The 20391-nt window shown below is 40.3% G+C and overlaps 1 protein-coding gene across 1 annotated transcript in view; it reads left to right on the top strand.

The window, feature by feature from the left end:
• adamts18 (ADAM metallopeptidase with thrombospondin type 1 motif, 18) overlaps nucleotides 1–20391 on the top strand; it is a 63283-nt gene that overhangs the window by 16724 nt on the left and 26168 nt on the right. The window contains exons 4-14 of the mRNA XM_040129332.1: nucleotides 971–1265; nucleotides 2949–3163; nucleotides 4049–4132; nucleotides 4256–4415; nucleotides 5902–6007; nucleotides 6978–7115; nucleotides 7207–7360; nucleotides 9163–9258; nucleotides 10936–11084; nucleotides 17506–17678; nucleotides 18682–18812. Of these exons, the coding sequence (XP_039985266.1) occupies nucleotides 971–1265; nucleotides 2949–3163; nucleotides 4049–4132; nucleotides 4256–4415; nucleotides 5902–6007; nucleotides 6978–7115; nucleotides 7207–7360; nucleotides 9163–9258; nucleotides 10936–11084; nucleotides 17506–17678; nucleotides 18682–18812 (1701 nt within the window). The remainder of the gene's footprint in view (nucleotides 1–970; nucleotides 1266–2948; nucleotides 3164–4048; nucleotides 4133–4255; nucleotides 4416–5901; nucleotides 6008–6977; nucleotides 7116–7206; nucleotides 7361–9162; nucleotides 9259–10935; nucleotides 11085–17505; nucleotides 17679–18681; nucleotides 18813–20391) is intronic.

Genomic DNA, 20391 nt, shown 5'->3' with positions numbered 1-20391 from the left:
ATGCATGTCCACATGTTTATGTCATTTTCCAGTAGAGATGACATTAGATGAAACGTTAGTTGACTGTTTCAAATGGGTAAGTAAGATTAGTAAGGGTCAGGGAATATAATGAAGAATGGAATTTAACTTTTCAAAACAGAATTAAATTTTGAAAAAAGAAAAATTACACATTAAACTTTATCTGAAAGGTATGTCTGTAAAGATTCTCAGGAATCCAGGTCATGGTATTTCTAAGTGCTATATGAAGGCAACTGGACTTGCGTGAGGTTCATGAAGATGTTTCGACTCTCATACCAAAGGCTTCTTCAGTACAGTTTATTTTGAGAAAGTGCATGGTACACTGGACAGATTTTATATTGGATACAAAGCCAGGAACCCAGTATTGTAATTATATGAATATGCCAACATCAAGTTGTGCATTTTTTTCTGCTTTGAGTAAATTATGTTTTGAAGTAAAGCGTTAAACTGGATTGAAGTCATTCTAGTTGTGTCTGTGTGAACTCATTCGAGACTTAGATTTAGTTATAATCAATTAAAAACCAAACGCAGCTCTCCATAAAAACAGCAATTTTACGCTTTTCTGTCTTCCAGCTGAATAAGACATCTCTTCCTCTCAACAGCTGGATGCACTGTGCACATCTTCCTAATATTAGGATACAGTGTAGGTCCTAAGTTTAGGTGGGTCTGATCTGGGTAGATTTGGAGGTTAAATGGGTGTTAGCCCTGTGGTTACTGCAGGAAGGATTGCTTGCTTAACCAAAGGCTGCTTCACCTATACTGTATAGCTGTGTCAACGCCAGGTAGTGGAGAGTGTGCTATCAAATACCAATACTAAATATTTAACAGCAACTACTGTCTGGAAGAATTTTTGTGGGGTTTTGTGAGTAATGGTGAGTGATTGAGTGGTTTTTACTCTTTGTCCATGCCTTTTCTGTGTATGCATATGTCTGTGTTTTTCTGTGTTTTCCAGTCAGGTTTAATACGTGTGTCTCAAGAGGAGTATTTGATTGCCCCACTACCCCAACATCTGGCCACACAGCACAACTACAGCGTCCCCAATGGTCACCACCCACATGTTGTTTACAAACGCTCAGCGGAAGATATTGTCCAGAGAAGATCTAGCAGCCCATCAATCAACAGTTCTTCCAGGCCTGACAACCCGTATCTTCACCATCATCATCATCATCATCAGCACCAGCATCATCACCATGACTTCCAGCATGGAAAGCTGCAGAGACAACACTTCTGCGGACGCCGCAAGCAATGTATGTAAGGGAACCTTATATTCCTTATATTCCTCCTTCACCATCTGATAGTTGTGTATTAATGTTGAGGAAGTAAAGTTACTGTTACAATGATTTGTCAGTTTATTACATGCACTCTTCATACAAATTGTAGATACCCATAAGTCATATGTTACTAAGATAACTGTGATGTGTGATATAATTCAGGCAGGTTGGCATTTCTAGCCTTGGCGTTCATTAGCTATTTAATCATGTACTTTAAGACAACACACTCAGAATTTATTTTTGCGTCATGCAGAAATTTCACAACTCTCCTCTGAGGTGCACACCATGAATCAAAATTTTCTCATAGTGTCCCATGCATCACTGGCTTGCATGTGCATACATATGGTTAACATACTGAATAATAAGTAATTTAATGTTTTATTCAGTAATTAATACATAATTTTGTCATTGTTAAGTTTAAAAATGCAAATACATTAATCAATCATTTTTTTATTTAAAAAATACATTTCAGGGTGAATGGAAAATTGGTTAATGCATTGTTTGATGCACGACATCTACTATAGTTAACAGTTTTCCAGTGACAGAGAAACACACTACTTACATGCCAGTGTTATTTTTGAACAGCTCTTCCTAAGGTGCTTTGTACATCTCCATATCCCTTGGCCACTGTGTGACCATTTGTGATTTAACATTACATCAAGGTTTGTATGTGAACTGCCAACTCAGTCTTTACGCATCATCCATGTTTAAATAATAAACAAAGTATTGTGAAGTCCTCAGTGAAAAGGACATAAGGACACAAAATGAAATTTATTTTCTATATCATTAAATAAATTTACCTTTCTTCAACGCAGACTGATATACTGTCCATTTTCAACACTAATGGGTTAAATACCGACTTTAAACTGGGCACATTTTGTCATCCTAAATGTTAGTTTTTTTGGTTTAGTCTTTATGATTTTAGGCCATTGTGTTTTACTTTCAGCTTTATTTGAAATACACTATTGAATGCAAATTTCTTGGATCCTGAAACCACAATTGCATTTTTAGACTCTAGTAACTGACTTTTGTTCTCAGTATTATCATCTCTAATTAAAGCTCACATGATCATCTCCATAACAAGAAGAATAGTTCTGTACAGATTCTATTCTGTCTGGGTAAAAAGAAATCTGAGAAAGCCTAAATACTATCAGGGGATTACTAATTCTAGCTGCAATACAAAATTATATAACAAAAAAACATTGTCATGCCATTATTATAGTATTACAACCATTTCATAACACAATGGTGTTGTTTTACAGAGCAGCCCACCCTAAACCATTTCAGTCTCGTCATATGTACATATCTATTATGAAGAGTCATGTCTGTTATTGTCCTTTATCTGTCTTTTTATTTGAATGCATAATGTATTTATCACAAATGTATTTGAGGTCATTGTAAGAGGGTTACACCAGCCCAAGGCTACAAAACCCTCTGCCTAGGTTACAGTTTTATCTTTCCTTCTAGTGGTGAGAGGTAGGAAGCAGCGTTGGGAGTGAATTTCCTGTTCTTTCAACACCCGAGCCGTACCCTTATCACCCGGCACGAGCCAGGAAAAAGACAGTTCATTCATTTGACCCTCATTGCCAAGCTCTCTTTCTCTGTGTCACAATCTCTCTGTCTCTCCTCCCTTCCATTATTTCCTTTTTGCCCTTGTAGACGCTCCCAAGCCTCCCGCTGAGGACCGTTTCATCATGCCTGATGAGTTTATGATGCCCGAGGTGGAAGGGTCAGGAAGGGTAAAGAGATCACCCATCAACTCCAACAGGGTGGGCAGTCTGAATGTGGAGACCCTGGTGGTTGCAGACAGGAAGATGCTAGAGAAACACGGCAGGGACAATGTCACCACCTACGTCCTCACCGTCATGAACATGGTGAGGGTGGGAGAAGGGAAGGGAGGAGAAGAAAAGGAGGAGGAGGCATGTAAAACACTTGACAATAAAGGCTAGAAGATGCATGGTAAATCTTTTGTATTGCTCAGTTTATCTCAGCTCTTGTTCCATTTCTTCTCCTGGCATCTAACATGGGTGACTCTGGACGGACTGCTATGACCTGCAAGACGAGGGTCATGTGATTGATGGGGATAATCGAACTAGCAATAACCCTAGTGTACTAGGCTAGCACATTCACTGTTGATCCAGTCGGACATTCTAAAAGCTTCATCATCAGCTAGAAACGGAATATAAAACTTGGAATGTAATTTATTTTGAATGAATCCTAAAAATGAGAGTATGTAACTTTTGAAAGAAGAAATACCTGGTTCCTTCTCTTACAAATGAAAAGGAAAATTCATGAGCATTAAAATGCACCCTTACACTTAGGGGTTTTGCTTGCTTGTTGGTTTAGTATGACCAGTAGCTTATGGTTGCTAACTTTGTAAACCTTCTCTACTTCTTCTCAACAGAAGAAGTAGACAAGCTAGTAAGGCCAACAAAAAGTAGCCTGCTGATGCTGTTGGTCATGTGATCCTTGCCTTGCAGGTGGTAGCGGTCCATCAAGAGTCTCCCTTATTCCGTGGTCAGAAATGTTTTAAAGGCACCGAGATTTTAACCTTTAACCTCCTTCATTTTGGGTGCAAAAAATTTTCATGATCCAGGAAGTGGATATAAGTATTAGCCTACATGTATCCTACCTAAGGCTAACATTGCTTGGTGTTTCTCTCCAAGAGAAAAGGAAAGAATAGGCAAATCAGAAAATCATGAATATTAAGTTTGGCACATGTGGGATATTAACAAACTCTATTTCCTACTCTTTTACAGGTTTCCAGTCTTTTCAAAGATGGCACCATTGGGACCGACATCAACATTGTGGTGGTTAGCTTGTTACTACTAGAACAAGACCCGGTGAGCGGATTCAGAATACAATTTTGCTAAAATCTGTTGTTTTGCATTGGACACTGGTGATCGATTAATTCACATTTTACTCTCTCATTCTCTGTATCTCTCTTTCTCTCCCTTTCCTTGCAGCTGGGCTTGACCATAAATCACCATGCTGACCAGTCCCTCAACAGTTTCTGTCAGTGGCAATCAGGTCTGGTGGGGAAAGGCGGTAAACGGCATGATCATGCTGTTCTCCTCACTGGACTGGATATCTGTTCCTGGAAGAACGAGCCCTGTGACACTCTGGGTAAGACCTTGCTCAGCGACAAAGTTCTGTGATGAGGGAGATGTCTGAATTGGTGACAAGCAATTAGAAACCCTTAAATGTTGGAATTTTGGGCATGTAGACAGGTGTAAAGGTGATACTGTTGGTGTAGACATTACAACAAGTAGGGATGGAAATTTGACAGATGCAAGCACAAGAGATGAGTATCCCAACCACGCATGCCTGGGAGTAACCCAAATGTGTTTTTGGGACTCTTTGGCAGTTTGCCTTTCTTGAATGGTGACAGTGTAGATGCAGACAAGAAACATGTAGAGAGAGGGGGTATGACCTGCAGTAGAGGTCCCAAGCCAGAAATGCAAACATCCCCTTGATCTGCTGTCACTCTGGGGGAAAAGAGCTCATTAAAAAGTGTCCTGCCATAGTTGTCTGTCAAATCTGTGTGAAAAGCAACAAAGGTGAAAAACAGCTGGGTCTGGCTAAGAAAGGTGACAAATCTGAGACAAAGTGACAAATTCTGAGCAAGAACCATGGTCCACCATGTCTGAAGTGACCAGTGTACTTTAGGATGAGATTAGTCAACACATAAATCTTAAAACATGTAGGAAGGAGATGCACCTGGAACAACAACATTGTAGCCATCTCATCTTGGCTAATATCACAATCATATTGCTTTCACACTACTAAATGCTAGTAATCTTGGGGCAGAACTTTATCTCATTAGCTGCTAGGGGGAGAGAAAGATGAAAACTGACTCATAAGTACAATTATTTATTAACTTTATGTAACTTCTGTACTCTTTGTCTGTACAAAAGAGGCTTTTGACAAAGCCAAAGAGAACACAAAACTGAGGTTAGACAGAGGTGAAGAGGTATTGGCTTTGAGAGTAACAACACTCACACAGTTATCTTCTGCCAGTGTTGTTAAAGTTTAGCATCTGGCTCTTTAAATTATAGGCACATTCATCAACCACATATTGATGTTCCTACTGTACATTTTCTTATTTTTGGGTCCATTGGGAGAAACTGCTGCCAGAAAATAGGAAAAAATAGTGACCACAACTGAATATTTTCATCAGCTTGTCAGTTACAGTTAATCCCACAGCTAGGCTCACTTATCTTTCTCTTAATGTTGTCAGGTCCACCATCAGTAGTAAGCCTCTTAACTAATATCTGTGTCTATCAAAGATTCTGATCAATCCAAAAATCATTAATGGGCCAGGCTTGTGAGGTAGCTCTTTGCAGCTGGTGTGAAATTCCCCTCCATGCAAGCAAGTATGTGAATGCGTTTGTGACACACATTAAGTTGCCTGCCAAACCTCTCAGAGGTTTCAACAGAAAGAATGTGCTCAGTTACAACACAGAGAAAGAGACGAGGATTTTATGTTACAGATTTGAGGTCTGTTTATGTTAACTTTGGCTTTTTTATGTAGTCAATATGTTATAGTTAATAACCAAGTATTCCATACTCTCGACACCTTAAGTCTCTCCCTCTTCCTTTGTCTATGCAGGTTTTGCCCCCATCAGTGGCATGTGCAGTAAGTACAGGAGTTGTACCATCAATGAGGACACAGGACTGGGCCTGGCTTTCACCATTGCTCACGAGTCTGGACACAAGTATGTTTAGCAAAAACGGCATTGAGACAGTCTGTATAAATCACATAAATTCTGGACACCATATCAATTTCTGAATCCCATAGTTGTAAAACTGCTTTTACAAAGTTGACAAAAACATTGACAGAAATTGTACCAGACTTAAAACAGATGAAACAGTGTCAGATGACATTTTAGAACAGTGAACTATACCAGTCTCTGTGGTGGCTCTGTTCTTTAAGTGGATGTAATGAATCTATATTACATGAAATGAACGCGGTCTGATTTAAAGAAACAAATACACTCTGAAACACAAGCATTACGTTAGAGCACTACTTCATCTACTCCATGAGACTTTATGAGAGAATAATGGAAACTGCCTGAGGCGGCAACTCTGTGTTTTTGTTTATACGTTTCAATTGAGATAGAAATCAGTTTATTTTTGATATTTGTAGATTTCATGTTGTGGTAAAAGTCTTCTGTTTGTCTGGCATGCTCTCAACAGAAACTGGGAACAAAGTGTTTTTTCTTAATTCACCCATGTGATAATATGTCAGAATATCTATAAGCTTCAGTATCCTAATTTAGCCAGATAAATAGAATGTGGGCCCTGAAGCATGTTGACTCAAGACCTAAAACTGACAAATTAACAAAGAAGTAATTGTTAAACATATGACTCAGTGTAGTAATGACTCCATACAACAAGCTATATTTTCATTTTATTACATAGTCTAACATAAAAAAGGTGGGTAAACAATGACATCAGCTTGATCATCACAAGGGAAACTCTCAGTATCAATAAAAATCAAATAAATTAAAAACACTTACCTTATATTGTTTCTCATTAAAAGTCATTATCTTTAATTATCTTGTATCACTATGACACTGTACTGTCATTAAAACACTTTTGCTCAAGAGCTCACACTGTCTTTATGCATGTTGCTATGTGTGACCTCAGTCTTACAGTCACCTATTTCTCTCCATTTTTGTCAAGTTTTGGGATGATCCACGATGGGGAGGGCAATCCTTGTCGCAAGACAGAAGGCAACATTATGTCTCCCACTCTGGCTGGAAACAACGGGGTCTTCTCCTGGTCCACCTGTAGTCGTCAATACCTCAGCCGCTTCCTTGGGTAGGCACAAAAAACATACAGTGTTAAATTTACCGTTGAGTTTTCGTTGCATTCTTTCTGACTGATGCGGGTGGTGTGCTGTGTTCACCAGAACAGCCCAGGCATCCTGTCTGGTGGACGAGCCCAAGCAGATTGGTCAGTACAAGTACCCTGAACAGCTTCCCGGGCAGCTGTATGACGCAGACACACAGTGCAAGTGGCAGTTTGGCTCAAAGGCCAAGCTATGCAGCCTTGATTTTGTCAAGGTGAGATATGTATTCATTTTAAACATTTTTATCACGGCTTCATTTGTGGTTATTTTTATTTACCTTTATTTTAAGCTGCTATAATATATTTTTTATATAACCTGCCCGGAACCAAACAGCAGACAGACCAAGTTAGCGACTAACTAGTGAAAAAAGTAGAGCTAAACAGTAAGACATTTCCCTTAGGAGTTGGTGGAGACCAAAACAAAATAAAATAAAAGGACAGGGAATATTGGACTTACATTCAAATAGTCAAAGTGTCAAAAACTCCAAATGCTAGTGTTGCTCCATATCAGTAGGATGTTTTAAATGGCAGCTGTTTTCTAACAATCAATTAACCGTATCAACTCAAAAGGTGATTATATGTCTGTGTTGTGTTTATGGATGATTCCCCTGCACCTAAGAGGCTGAAGAATAAGTTATTGTAGCTTTAACCAGGGTGTTCTCTTGACAGTATATATTGTAAGTCTACTTTTTGAGAAAGGTCGGGCCAAAATGACAGCAAAACATGTTAAGAAGAAACAAAGACATTATACACTAAAGACAGAAGAGTAAGGGAAGGAGGAAGGATCATTCCTACAATAGATCATTAAACTAATCCGGTCTGGTGTAGTTACAGAGAACCAAATCTGTGGAAGTTGAATGGTCCTGGTTTCACATAGACCTCAACAACTTGAAATCAATTCCTATTCATGTGTCTCTGCCTAAATCAAGGTGCGCTAGATGAGTCTCCAGTAATGAGATGGAGCACTCAGATCATATAGGGGCTGGAATTGTATGCTTTACAGTGCTAATGATGAAGTACTAAATTGGCACTTTATTAATTAGCATGATCTTTGCACAACAACTTAAAGCCCCCCACATTTGACCCTCCATTAAAATGCATTCCATCATTTGAATGGGAACCCCCCCGACCTCCCCCCATGTTACCCCTCTGGATCCCTGTGGTCTTGTTATTATCCTTTATGTTAGGTGCATTCAGTGATGTTGATTCACATGTAAATGCTGTTTAAAATACTACAGGCTTTCCTCTTACAGGGTTGTAATTGCTGGGAAATCGACTTTGCCAAATCGTATATATGACGGCTTAGCACACATGACATCACCTTGGCTATTCACAACTTCTCCAAATCCCTGCTATGTTTCCCTAACAGAAGATCAAACACTACATCTGCATTTCTTTGACCCGCGTGCTAGTTGGTGGGTGGTAAATTAATCTACACACTGATTAAAAGTGAAGTTGGGGCTGCCTTTCACACTTTTTTACCTCTTTCGGCTCATGTAGAATGATTTTCTGTTTGGTGGTGTGTTGTGTGTCAGCCACCTGCTCCGTATCAGAGAAGTGAGGACAAAGACTCAACACACACACCAGAGCTGTCTCTTCTGCTTTTACCCTCCCTCCTTTCTGATTTCTCTCCTGTTGCCAGTTGCAGTTGGGCGGGTTGCCAGACTCTGCCGCCTGTCTCTCGACCTCGGCTCTCCCTCTGTGCTCACTCGCTCGGTCTGTCTCTGTATTGTTGGGTCAGATGACACATACAATTATAACCCGTTTCATTAAAGGAGTACAGTGATTAGATTTGACACCAAGGCTTTGTGGAGAAGCTTATTCCCGGTTATCGAGGCGGTGGGGGCTTATCGACCAGCGTGATGGTGGTCCTGGCAAGAAGCAGGTGCTGTCAGGTCAGGGAAGAGGAAAGAGGGAAGGAACATGATGCCAAAAGGTGCCAAAATTGAGGATAGTAGAAAACACCATATTTGATAGACGTCTCATCCTGCATGTTTGTGTGTGTCTTTTTTGACAGGACATCTGCAAGTCACTGTGGTGTCATCGCACTGGACACCGGTGTGAGACCAAGTTTATGCCTGCTGCAGAAGGTACCAGCTGTGGTCCTGACATGGTGAGGAAAGGTCATCTTTTTCCTGTAAATCACAGTAGCCAGTCCTTCATTCTGATGACGGACAGTTGTACTCTCTGCTGCACTAATTAGACACCATGCATACATTAATAAAAATAATAATGATAATAATAGTAATAATAATACCAGGGCACTCCAAAACTCAAGTTACAAAGTGCAAAAGGGCGGCAAAATAAAACCAAAACCATGAGATAATTATTGATAAATGGACAAATATCGACAAAACAGTGTCTCACGTGGATGCATAAAATGTATATGTTTTGTTTATGGATGAGCATAGACAAAAGAATCAAGAGGACAAGAAACAGATACTGATAATTGGGTGAAAGAATTTAAAAATGATACTTTGATTACAATTATGATTGTTTACAACTTGGGTCTTGGGCCATTATTCCTATTGGTAAGAACAACATTCTACTTACTGAGATCTGGGAATGGTGTGATATCTCTAAAACCCAGGTCCTACTGGGGCAAGGAACATCAGCAGTCCGATGATTTTAAAGGAATAGTTTGACATTTGGAAAATACGCTTAATGGCATTCTTTCTGAGAGTTAGATGAGAATATGGATACCACTGGCCCGTCTGCACGGTAAATATGAAGCTACTGCCAGCTAAGCTTAGCTTCGTGTAGTTACTTGCTGGAGTCTCTGTTGGTTGCTTGGCATTCTCATGGTAACAACACAATTTCAGAAAGTCACTGCTTCCAGGAAAGAAGTAGTCTAGACATAACCCCCCATAAAACCACAACTTGATGTTTATATGCTTTGCTTTTTGTACAGATTCAACAAACAAATGTTTCCACTTTTTGTGCTAAGTTAAGCTAAGTGGCTGCTGGTGGTAGCTTTTTATTTACTGTACAGACTAGAAAGTGGTATTGGTCTTTTCATTTAACTCATTGTAAGAGAGCAAATAGGCACACTTCCCAAAGCTAGGCCTTCAAACAAATCCCCAGTTAGTCAGACTAAATGAGGGCAAACCTTAGAATTATTACCCAGACAATCCATTGTAAACATCCCCGCAGTTTACAGACCCACTTCTTGGGTCAACTTTGATCTTAGATCACAATAGTAACTTAAGTGAGTAAAATGTTTTAATAAGTGATAGAAACAATGGCTAAAAATATGAGAAACAAGTTGTAATAAACTGCAGTTGTCCTTTAAATTAAAGCATTCTGACTTTCCTGAGCGAAAACAAATCCTTGCAACTTAAAAAGGCAGAGAACACATCTCAAAGTAGATTCTTTTATTTGGACACTTACTGGATTAAAAAATAATTACTAATATCAATAAATACTCTAAAGTATCAATCCTTGCTGCTCACACTTGTATGTACCTGCAGGAGCATTTTGTCTCAGCTGGACACAGAACAGCTGCACCCCTTCATGGATCAGAAGATGATATTTAGAAAGACAGAGAGAGGTGATGATGTGTGTGAGTGCAGGGTTTGGCTTGGATCGGCACAGGTGTGGTGCACAATGTATGTGTGTGTTTTGGCTGTAGCTAGAGAGTCTGGGTGTCCAGGTGTGGCCCTGGGCATCTGTCCAAACCAGAAAAGTCAGGCAAGACGCCTGGGCCAATGCTCAAGTTCTGATAAGAAAGCTATTTCTGTGTGTCTTGTTCTCTTCTCTTCTTTCATTTCCTTCTTTCCCTTTGCTGCAGTGGTGTCGGCGGGGTCAGTGTGTTAAATATGGGGACCATGGTCCCAGGGCTGTCCATGGCCAGTGGTCAGCCTGGTCCCAGTGGTCCGACTGCTCCAGAACCTGTGGAGGAGGGGTCATGTACAGGGAGCGCTCCTGCACCAGCCCAAGGTATACACATTTGCAAATACTTGCATAGTCTTCTAATCTGATTCATCACCTCCTTTTTAATGCTTTTAGATATATTAACAAGCCAAGCAGATGACAAAGTGATTCATGTTGGCATGTGGCTGCTTCTACACTGAAAAGCTGAGTTGTGATTTTGGCCACAAACTAATTTTTAAGGCCTCGTGTCCCAAAATTCTTCCTTTCTGAACACCTGAAAGTGCTGTCTGCCAGGCAGCTTTCAGCAAAGACGTACACACATACACAACATGCACACACACACACACACACACACACATATGTGCCTGATAACGGCTCTCATCAGTCAGGCTGACAGTCCAGACAGACTATCTCTTGCTATGCTCCAGACAGAAAAACCTCCTAATAGCACGCTCCTTTCTCTGAAAGCTGCCAAGACAGTCAGCAAGCGTCCCCTATTGCTGCTCACTCACACAAACATAATTCTACATAATGCTTCAGACCCAGATCCCACAGTGCATATCTCTTTGTTAGCAAAGGGCTCTGTGCATGCCATTACATGCACGTGAAAGATTCTCAGTTTTAATGTTGTGTTTCATAACAGACACACAATACCTTGTTGGTATTCCCCAGAACTTTTAAGAGATTTATTAGATGTTTTTAGGGGCTATATTTCACTTTCGTACGATACAGAATAGATCTATTGTTATGTATTATTATTTATTTTTATTATATATATATATACATTCGTTCTCGTTGAACTGTCCGTATGGTGCGATCAAATAATTGCTTGTCTCGGCCTGCAGTTAGTTCGCCAGTCACCACAACACTAGCCCTTTAAGTTGAATACAAGGACAAAGGGGCTGTCTGCAATGGGATATTTAGAGAAAGGATTCATTCTCTGACCATTCATGCCATTTTTTCTGCCTTTGCTGTGTAGCGCAGTATGTGTAATCCATAGACCAAAGCCACTCTTACTGAGATCTTGATAAACACTGACTATATGTTGCAAATATATGCAATGTTTGAACAAGGTTTTTTGTTGTGAAGGGTTTAAAATCTTCTCCTTGAAGAATGTTTATGCTAACAATTTCCCCCATACTGTAACACAGGGACACTTATGATGGGGATGGGGTAACCAATTAACAGTGTTTTTATTTTCACAATCAACGAGAATCCAAGTTAACACAAATTACTAGACGGCTACTCTGATGGTTTTCCCTATTGTGTTTCTATCCAGCCATCAAGTGAATTGAAAAAAAAATTGACTTAGTTGTATTCTGATGGATTAACTTGTGGATCTGCAACAATTGAAGGAAAAAGCAATGCCACATAAAACTTATATTCATGCATGGGCACACACATCAACACATACGGTATAACTAGACACTCATACCAAAGTAAGTTTCCAGTAGGATCATGGTTAATGGCTAACATCCAAGGCCGCTGCACCAACTTGATTGGCGGATAGATCTTGGACTTCATCACAAAGAATCTGCTGATGGGTTTGTACTGTTAATGATTGCCATCACTGAAGAATTAGTCATAGCAGGTTAGATCATAGTGGCATGTCACATCCAATCCTACAGGCATGAACAGAGACTCGTGTGTCTCTGTGTGTTTAAGTACAGGTGAGACGATTTTGTCGTGACACAGCATAATAAACAGGTGTTCTCTTAATTGCTGCAGCCCCTGTACACTGTCTATCAGCCAAGCAGAGTCTGCAATACCATCGTCTTTTGTCTCACGTAGTTGTTCACATAAACTCCATGGTTGTCAGTCAGATACATAAGAGCCTACGCTGTGTCACTGGACAAAATAACTAGTGCACTTGAAAAAAATAATGCAATTTAATTGTTGGCCTCAAGAAATTAAAGTTGATTCAAAACGATCAGTGCTTACAGTGAACACACTTGAGCACCGGTGCTTCATATGACATTTCAACTGCATTTATCTCTAACTCCTCAATTTGCATTTCAGCTGCTTTCATCCCTTACTTTTCAATTTGCAATTCAACAGATTTCAGTGCTCATACATCAACAGACAGTTTCACATTTCTTATTCTTTTTATCAGTTCTTCTGCTTTTGCGGATCCCACTTCAACATCTCAACTCCTTCGTATACACTTCAGCTGATACTTCAAACCCTTTCAAGTCTCAGGTCTTCACCTCTGGAAAAAAACAAACTTCTTCAGCTCTTCTAACTTCCAAAACAAAATACTTAAACTGCTTTCAGTGTTCACACTTCAACTGAAATTTTAATTGCTTCTGTCTTTCAGTCCTTACATGGAACTTGCACTAACTTCTTTCAGAACTTCAACTGACACTTCCAGATCAATATATCACCTAGACTTTGATTATTTCAGTGCTCGAGCCTAAACTGAATTAAACTGATACTTCAATTTAATTCAGAGGGTGAATTAAACTGATACTTTGATTTAATTAATTGCTCACACTTAAACTGACAATTAAACTTCTTTCTGTAAGTGTATTTCGTCTGCACTTAAGCTATGACTTCAGCTGTTTCGGTATTTCAGCTATTTTAAATGTCTCATGAAAATTTTCTGCTGTAGGCACACCTCATTTTTCTTCAGAAAATGTAGCCTTTTCTAGTTTTAAATTTCCTTTTTTTATATATATATATATATATATGCACTCCATTAAGGAGTCTATTCAGATATTCACAGACTTCTACTGCACTGTCCTCTTTACTCCACTGGCTTCAGCACTGCTTACTTAACAGCGGGGCAGATACTGATGTGGCTGTTCTGTCCGTCACAGCCGACTTGTCTCCTAATCCCTGTGAGGGATCAAAGACGTTTTCAGAGGCAGACCGGCCCTCATATGATACACATTATACACCATGACTGGCAGACCAAAAAGGGCCAGAGAGCCCTTTAAACCAGGTTAGCTGTCAAGTTCATTTATCATTCCTGTGGCACTAAAGAGCGCTTTGCAGCAGCTGCTGCTGAAAAAAAAGGGTTGATGCTGCTAAACGGGGAGTTGTGGGGTCAGTGGGACAGAAAGGGGATGTGAAGATGGTGAGGGTGAAATAATAAATCCAATAATGCCAAGTGATGATATCATTATCAAAATACATACAATGGGCCAAGTAGTTATCAAATCCCTTAGAGCTCCGATGTGAAAACAATGAATTTAGGCTGGGGTACGTCTTAATACGACATCTCTTCACTTCCATCACAATCCTCAACCCCGCCTTCCCAACACACACCTCCACCAAAAGAATTCAGCTGCCTAAACACACTTATCCCAACTGCACCATGTACCCCTGAGTCACGTTTTAGTCCCTGACTCATGACATTCAGAGCGCGTTTGTCCCCAGTAATCTCTGCGATTATTTTGGCAGGGCCCCTCTGCTCTTAATCTGAGCAGAACAAGAAGGATTAGCCTGAATCTGGCAGTTTGTCTGTAAAGTCATCTTCACCCACAAACTGAACTGTCTGGAGGGTCTTGGGTGTCACTCTCCAATCTCAGGAAACATCAACACTTGACACATTTTAGACATTTAGATTATTGTCAAACTTGCAGTATGAGTAAACTATATGTATAAATGAGATGTATGTTTAGCTATATACGATCCTGACTTGTTTGTTTGACTTTAGCTAACATTTTCACCTCTGGCCTTCTCTAAAATCTTCACTGAGCAGGAGCAGTCTTAAACATCGTCCATTTGATTCAGCACAAACTCATCCATTTTATGAGGCAAGCATGTATCTTTTGCTCTGTCTTGTAAAAGATTTCTATGGGGTCAGCCAATTAAACCCTTCCCTTCGAAGACTTGCTCCAAGATGGAAAAATGAATCTTCTCCTTTTCCCTCCCTCTATCCACCTCCCTCCTCACTCCTCCATTCCCCCGTAGACCAACTGCCAGATCAAACACAGTCAGCCTAATCCTCACGAACAAGCCTGGGAGATTAGGTTCATGATCTTGACCTGGTTTTGCAGGGAGCACATTTTGTCACACACTGGATTTAAAGGTAGTGGGGAGTGTACAATGATTGTGCTTAGATGGAACCCTGTTTGGTGGAGTCTCCCGGTAGACATGTAAAGGTGTTTTGCAGGGATTACGCGTGCAGCACAGCAGCAGAATGTGGATCTATGTGGGAAGTTGTGAGAGGGGCAGGTAGGGAGCAGGTGACTCAAGACAAGACTACACATGGTGACCTCTGACCTAAAGGAGTTCAGTCTCAGCTTCTGTTGGCAGTCAGATTTATCGGGTTCCAAGGGCATTTAAGCATCCTTAAGGGTCTTGAGGGCTGCATTGTTGCCGGGTGTTGAGACAGAAGAGGAATGACAGAAAACACAAACCAAAAACTTGTCATATCTGGTTTCTGTCTTGTTGTTGGAAGTAGATTTACAGTTGCAATGAGAATGGATCATATAGGGAGAGGAGAGAAAAAGATGCAGAAGAGAAGAGGAAGAGAAACCAGGAGTATTGTGAAATGTAGGGCCAGATGTCCAGAATCCATGAAGTGAATTCAGTTCTCTTCTCAAGTAGAAAGGGGCTGTCTGCAACTGTCCATCTTCTATGCAGCTCTGATCAGAAGGCCCTGACTGACTCTGTATACAGTGTAGTCCCCAACTGGCCTGCCGTAAGCACATTACCATATGGGCTGCTTTTGTCTGCTGCTAAGTCTTAATAGGATCAGGACTATGAAAACTTGCCCCCCCCCCCGAAAAAAATTAAGCAGATTAACACACATACACTTACACACCTTCAATGAAGCTCCATCATTCTTGGCAGCTAAGTCACTCTGTGATTGAGTCCAGGTCTGAATGGAAGGGATGAACAGTTGGAGTTAAATAAAAATGCAGTGAAGCAACATGCATTTTTGTTTATGATTGTTGCTAACATTCATGTCTCTCTCTTGAGAGAGTGTCCGGATCAAGTGGCCCTCTCTCATCTGCAGATATATTCAGTACTGTTACAGGAAATTCAAAAGAATTATGCATCTGTCTCCTTTGTCCTCGTTGTGTTTACTGTTCTTATTAGGCACTTTCTCAGTCCTTTTCCAAAGCATTTCATTACACTGTAAAATTGTTTTTATTAGACATGTTTGATCAGCATGGTTCCACAGTCTGTGTGTGTGTCTATGTGTCTGTGCAGGCCACTTTGGTAAATGGCTAAACTCAATTTTCTCAGCTGGTGTTTGTGTTGGAATGCCTGGCATGAGTTTAAAAAGCTTGGGAAGTCTGACATGGCATTCTAATGTTCACTAAATGTCAAGACTCTGCTTGTCTTTTTCAAACAAGTGGTGATGGCTTTCATTATTTTGATGGCATATTAAAGCTCCAATCTGTTTAATTTGTGTAGCTTAATTTATTTCTCTGATTGAAGAAGTGTTGATGTAGCATGGTGTATAGTAACACCTGACATAGCATCCAGGCTTTTCTTTGACAGCACCTGCGTGAGCTTTAATCCTGTTGCTCCAAAACTTTAAACTGTAATTTACACTTTGATCCTGGATGAACATATACTAAAAGATGAGATGGTGTCATTTTCATGTATGAAAGTAGCACTTGTGATGTATTCTTTTTCAATTTGATGATAATGTCTTGGTGGCTCATTATCCACACTGATTTGGGGCTAATAATCAGAAAAGTTCCTTGTGAAGCTTAAAGGAATTGTTGAACATTTTGGGATTCACTGTATGCTTATTTGCTTTCTTGCCGAGAGTAAAACAAGAGGATGGAAATGACTCTCATGTCTGCCTGTTGAATATAAATCTGCAGCCAGCAGTCGGTTGGCTTAGGTTAAACAATGGAAACAGGGGTCCAAACAGGGGTCCAAAGGTAACAAAAATAATTAACATGTAATATCTTGTTTGTTAAATCTGTACAGAAACTAAAGTTTAAAGACAACAATTTGTGGTTTCACAGGGAGTTATTTGCAGAACTATTTCTTGGCTGGTAGCAGTGATGTCCTGGAGTCTTGTGAGGTTGCCAGACAACCAGCGAAGAAATCACATAGAAACTGCACCTTCCTTTGGTCAGAGCCGGGCTATTGCCACTTGTTTCCAGTCTTAATGCTAAGCTAAGTTGACTGGCTGCTGGCAGTAGCTTCATGTTTCATGGACAGACATGAGTGGTATTAATACCTAGCTCTCACCTCTAATGTCAAACTATTCCTACAAATATATCTGGATATTAAAAAAAACTGTGACTCAAGTGTATTTCATTAATACTAATGGTTAGAGAACAATAATAAGGAGTACTTTCTGCTCAGTCCCACGTAGCATTTTAGGTTATTGTTCCCCTATCAGCAGAAATGATCTCTTCTGTGTAGTAAACATCAGGACATCAGTGGTGTAATGATGTTAAATGGCTTATTGATACATTGATAGCAGAACTGTGGTAATGAAACAGATAAGACATTTTCGGATCTGTGAACCTTATTTCCTCCCTGTCTTGTCTTGTCTTCCACTCAGGCCACAGAACAATGGTAAATTTTGCTCGGGTTCCAGTCGGCTCAACCAGCTGTGTAACACCCGCCTGTGCCCTCTCAATGCCGTGGACTTCAGGGCCCAACAGTGTGCTGAGTACAACAGCAAGCCCTTCAGGGGCTGGTACTACAAATGGAAGCCTTACACCAAAGTGGATGGTAAGGTGGTTAGTTGATTAGACCCCAAAAAACAGAGGCTGTTCAGTCCTGTGGTGCATTTATATTTAATGTATGATTTGCTCCGGGGATTTTGTGGATGTAGTTTTCTTGCATCTTTCTTTGATATCTGAGGAATATTTATAGATTATTCGTGAATTAAATCACAGTACTTCTAGAGGATTATGTTTATGATTATGAGTATTCTTGGCACATAGTGCGCAAGAAATGAAACCTCATTGTTCAAAGAACACAGCACCACTAAATACACAGAATTGCAGATGGCTCAGGGCAAGCTTTTTCTTGTCCTAATTCTGTAGTTCTTTTACATTCTGCACCCTGCGGTACTCCGCTGGTCCAAATCTCTTTTTATAAAGTGTTTCTGTAATGCCAACTTCTATTTACTGCTGCGGTGGTTAGGGCCAAAAAGCTGGAGGAAACTATCATTCTGTGTAATGTGCATGGAAGACATGTAGCCACCTGCACCCTCTGACACAGTGGGGTTAGATTTAAAAAGGAAGCCTGCGGGCCGGCTTTGTTACATAGAGCGAGGGAGAGAAAGAGTGAAATGAAGGAGAGCAGTGTGTTTGGCTGTCGTCCCGGGCCTGTTTAAGCTGTTGATGAATGGGAGGTGATGTAGAGAGGAACAGATTCTGAACTGCCTTCTGGGACCTTGGGCCAAGTCACCTTCACCGTCATTTATTTTAATCAAAGATGGCTGCAGAGAGTTTTCTGTGATAACTGATCTGAACTTCAAAACAAACCTGTTGCCCCACTTGAATACCCCTGGGTGCGCTAATAGTCAGTTCCTATCTTTTCCAATTCAGTCTCAGCAGGAGCTGTACATACTGTATGTGCAACAGGTTGCAGTACAGTAGTTACTTCACATGTACCAGATCCTAATAGAACTTCACTTAATCACTGAGATTTTAGTCCTACAATTTTAAAATCTGTTCATTCTAACTTTCCCATTGGTATTGTATACATCTATATGTTCTCTGTGCAGATGAAGACATCTGTAAGCTGTACTGCATTGCAGAGGACTTTGACTTCTTCTTCGCCATGTCCAGCAAGGTCAAAGATGGCACCCCCTGCTCTGATCACAAGGGAGATGTCTGCATTGATGGAGTGTGTGAGGTACATAAGCTGTTGTGTGTGTGCAATGAAAGATATGGCACTACGCAAAGAAAAATTTGTTCCTAGACTTTTTCCTCAGTGACACTACGAAAGAAAGTATTCAGACCCCTTTACTTTTTGCACGTTATTGTGCTTTAGATTGAATTTTAAATGGATAAAACTGCCATTTCTTTCTATCACTCTAATTTCATTAACCCATAATGACAAAGTGAAAAAATGTTGTTTTTTTTTTTTTACATTTTTTCGAATTTATTAAAAATCAAAAACTGAAATCTGTCATTTACAAAAGTACTCAGACCCTTTGCTTTGGCACTCCAAATTGTGACCGGGAGCATCCTCTTGAGGTGTGTCTAGAGCTTGACTGGAGTCTGCCTGTGGCAAATTAAATTGACTGGACATAGTTTAGAAAGGAACTCACCTGTGCATAGGTCCCACAATTAACAGAGCATGTCAGGACAAAAAAACCAAGCCATGATGTCAAAGGAACTCTATGTAGACCTCTGTAATAAAAATTTGTGGTGAGGCACAGGTCACAGCAAGGGTATAAAACTATTTCTAAAGCTTTAAGTGTTCAGGAGTACAGTAGCTTCAGTAACTGTGTAATGGAAAAAGTTTGGAACCACCAGGACTCTTCTTAGAGTTGAAACTTAGTAACTGGGCTAGAGGGGCCTTGGTCAGGGAGGTGACCAAGAACCCAACAGCCACTAGCGGAGCTTCAGAAGTCCTCTGCAGAGATGGCCGAACCTGCCAAACGGATGATCATCTCAGCAGCCGGAAGCCACAGCCAGCTTGGAGTTTGCCAAACTGTATTTAACGGACTCTGAGAGCTTGAGGAAAAAGATTCTCTGAACTGATATTAAAAACAGGAAAATGTAAGTCTTTGGGCAGAGCTTCAGACAATATGTCTGGTGAACATCAGGCACTGCTTATCACCTGGCTAATACCATTCCTTCAATGAAACATGGTTGTGGCAGCATCAGGCTATGGGGGACAGGGAGACTGGTCAGAATAGAAGGACAGATGAATGCAGCCAAATAAAGTATGATCTTTGAAGAAAAACCTCCTGCAGAGTGCATGTGACCTGAGACTTGGGCGACATTTCACGTTTCACCTTTCAGCCTGGTGTGGCTTTGGGACAAGTCTCTGACTGTCCTTGAGTGGTCCAGCCAAAGCCCAGACTTAAACCCCATAGAGCATCTGTGGAGAAACCTGAAGATGTCAGTTCACAGAAGCTTCCCATCTAATCTGATGGAGCCTGAGATGATCTACCAGAAAGAATGTGATAAACTTACCAAATTCAGGTGTACAACGCTTTTAGAGAATTACTGGAAGACTGGAAGCTGTAATTACTTCCAAAGGGGCTTCTACATAGTACTGAATTAAGGTTCTAAATACTTTTGTAAACAAGAGATTTCATTTTTTGATTTTAAATGAATTTTCAAACATTTCTAAAAACATGTTTTTGCTTTGTAATTATGCGTCGAGTGTAGATTGATGGACAAAAATCTACAATGCAATAAAGTGTGCAAAACGTGAAGACTTCTGAATAGTTTCTGAAGCAACTGTAAATGTTAAACTC

Source organism: Xiphias gladius, chromosome 1, assembly GCF_016859285.1.
Source record: "Xiphias gladius isolate SHS-SW01 ecotype Sanya breed wild chromosome 1, ASM1685928v1, whole genome shotgun sequence".
NCBI lineage: Eukaryota > Metazoa > Chordata > Actinopteri > Istiophoriformes > Xiphiidae > Xiphias > Xiphias gladius.
This window is presented reverse-complemented; position numbering and strand designations above follow the sequence as displayed.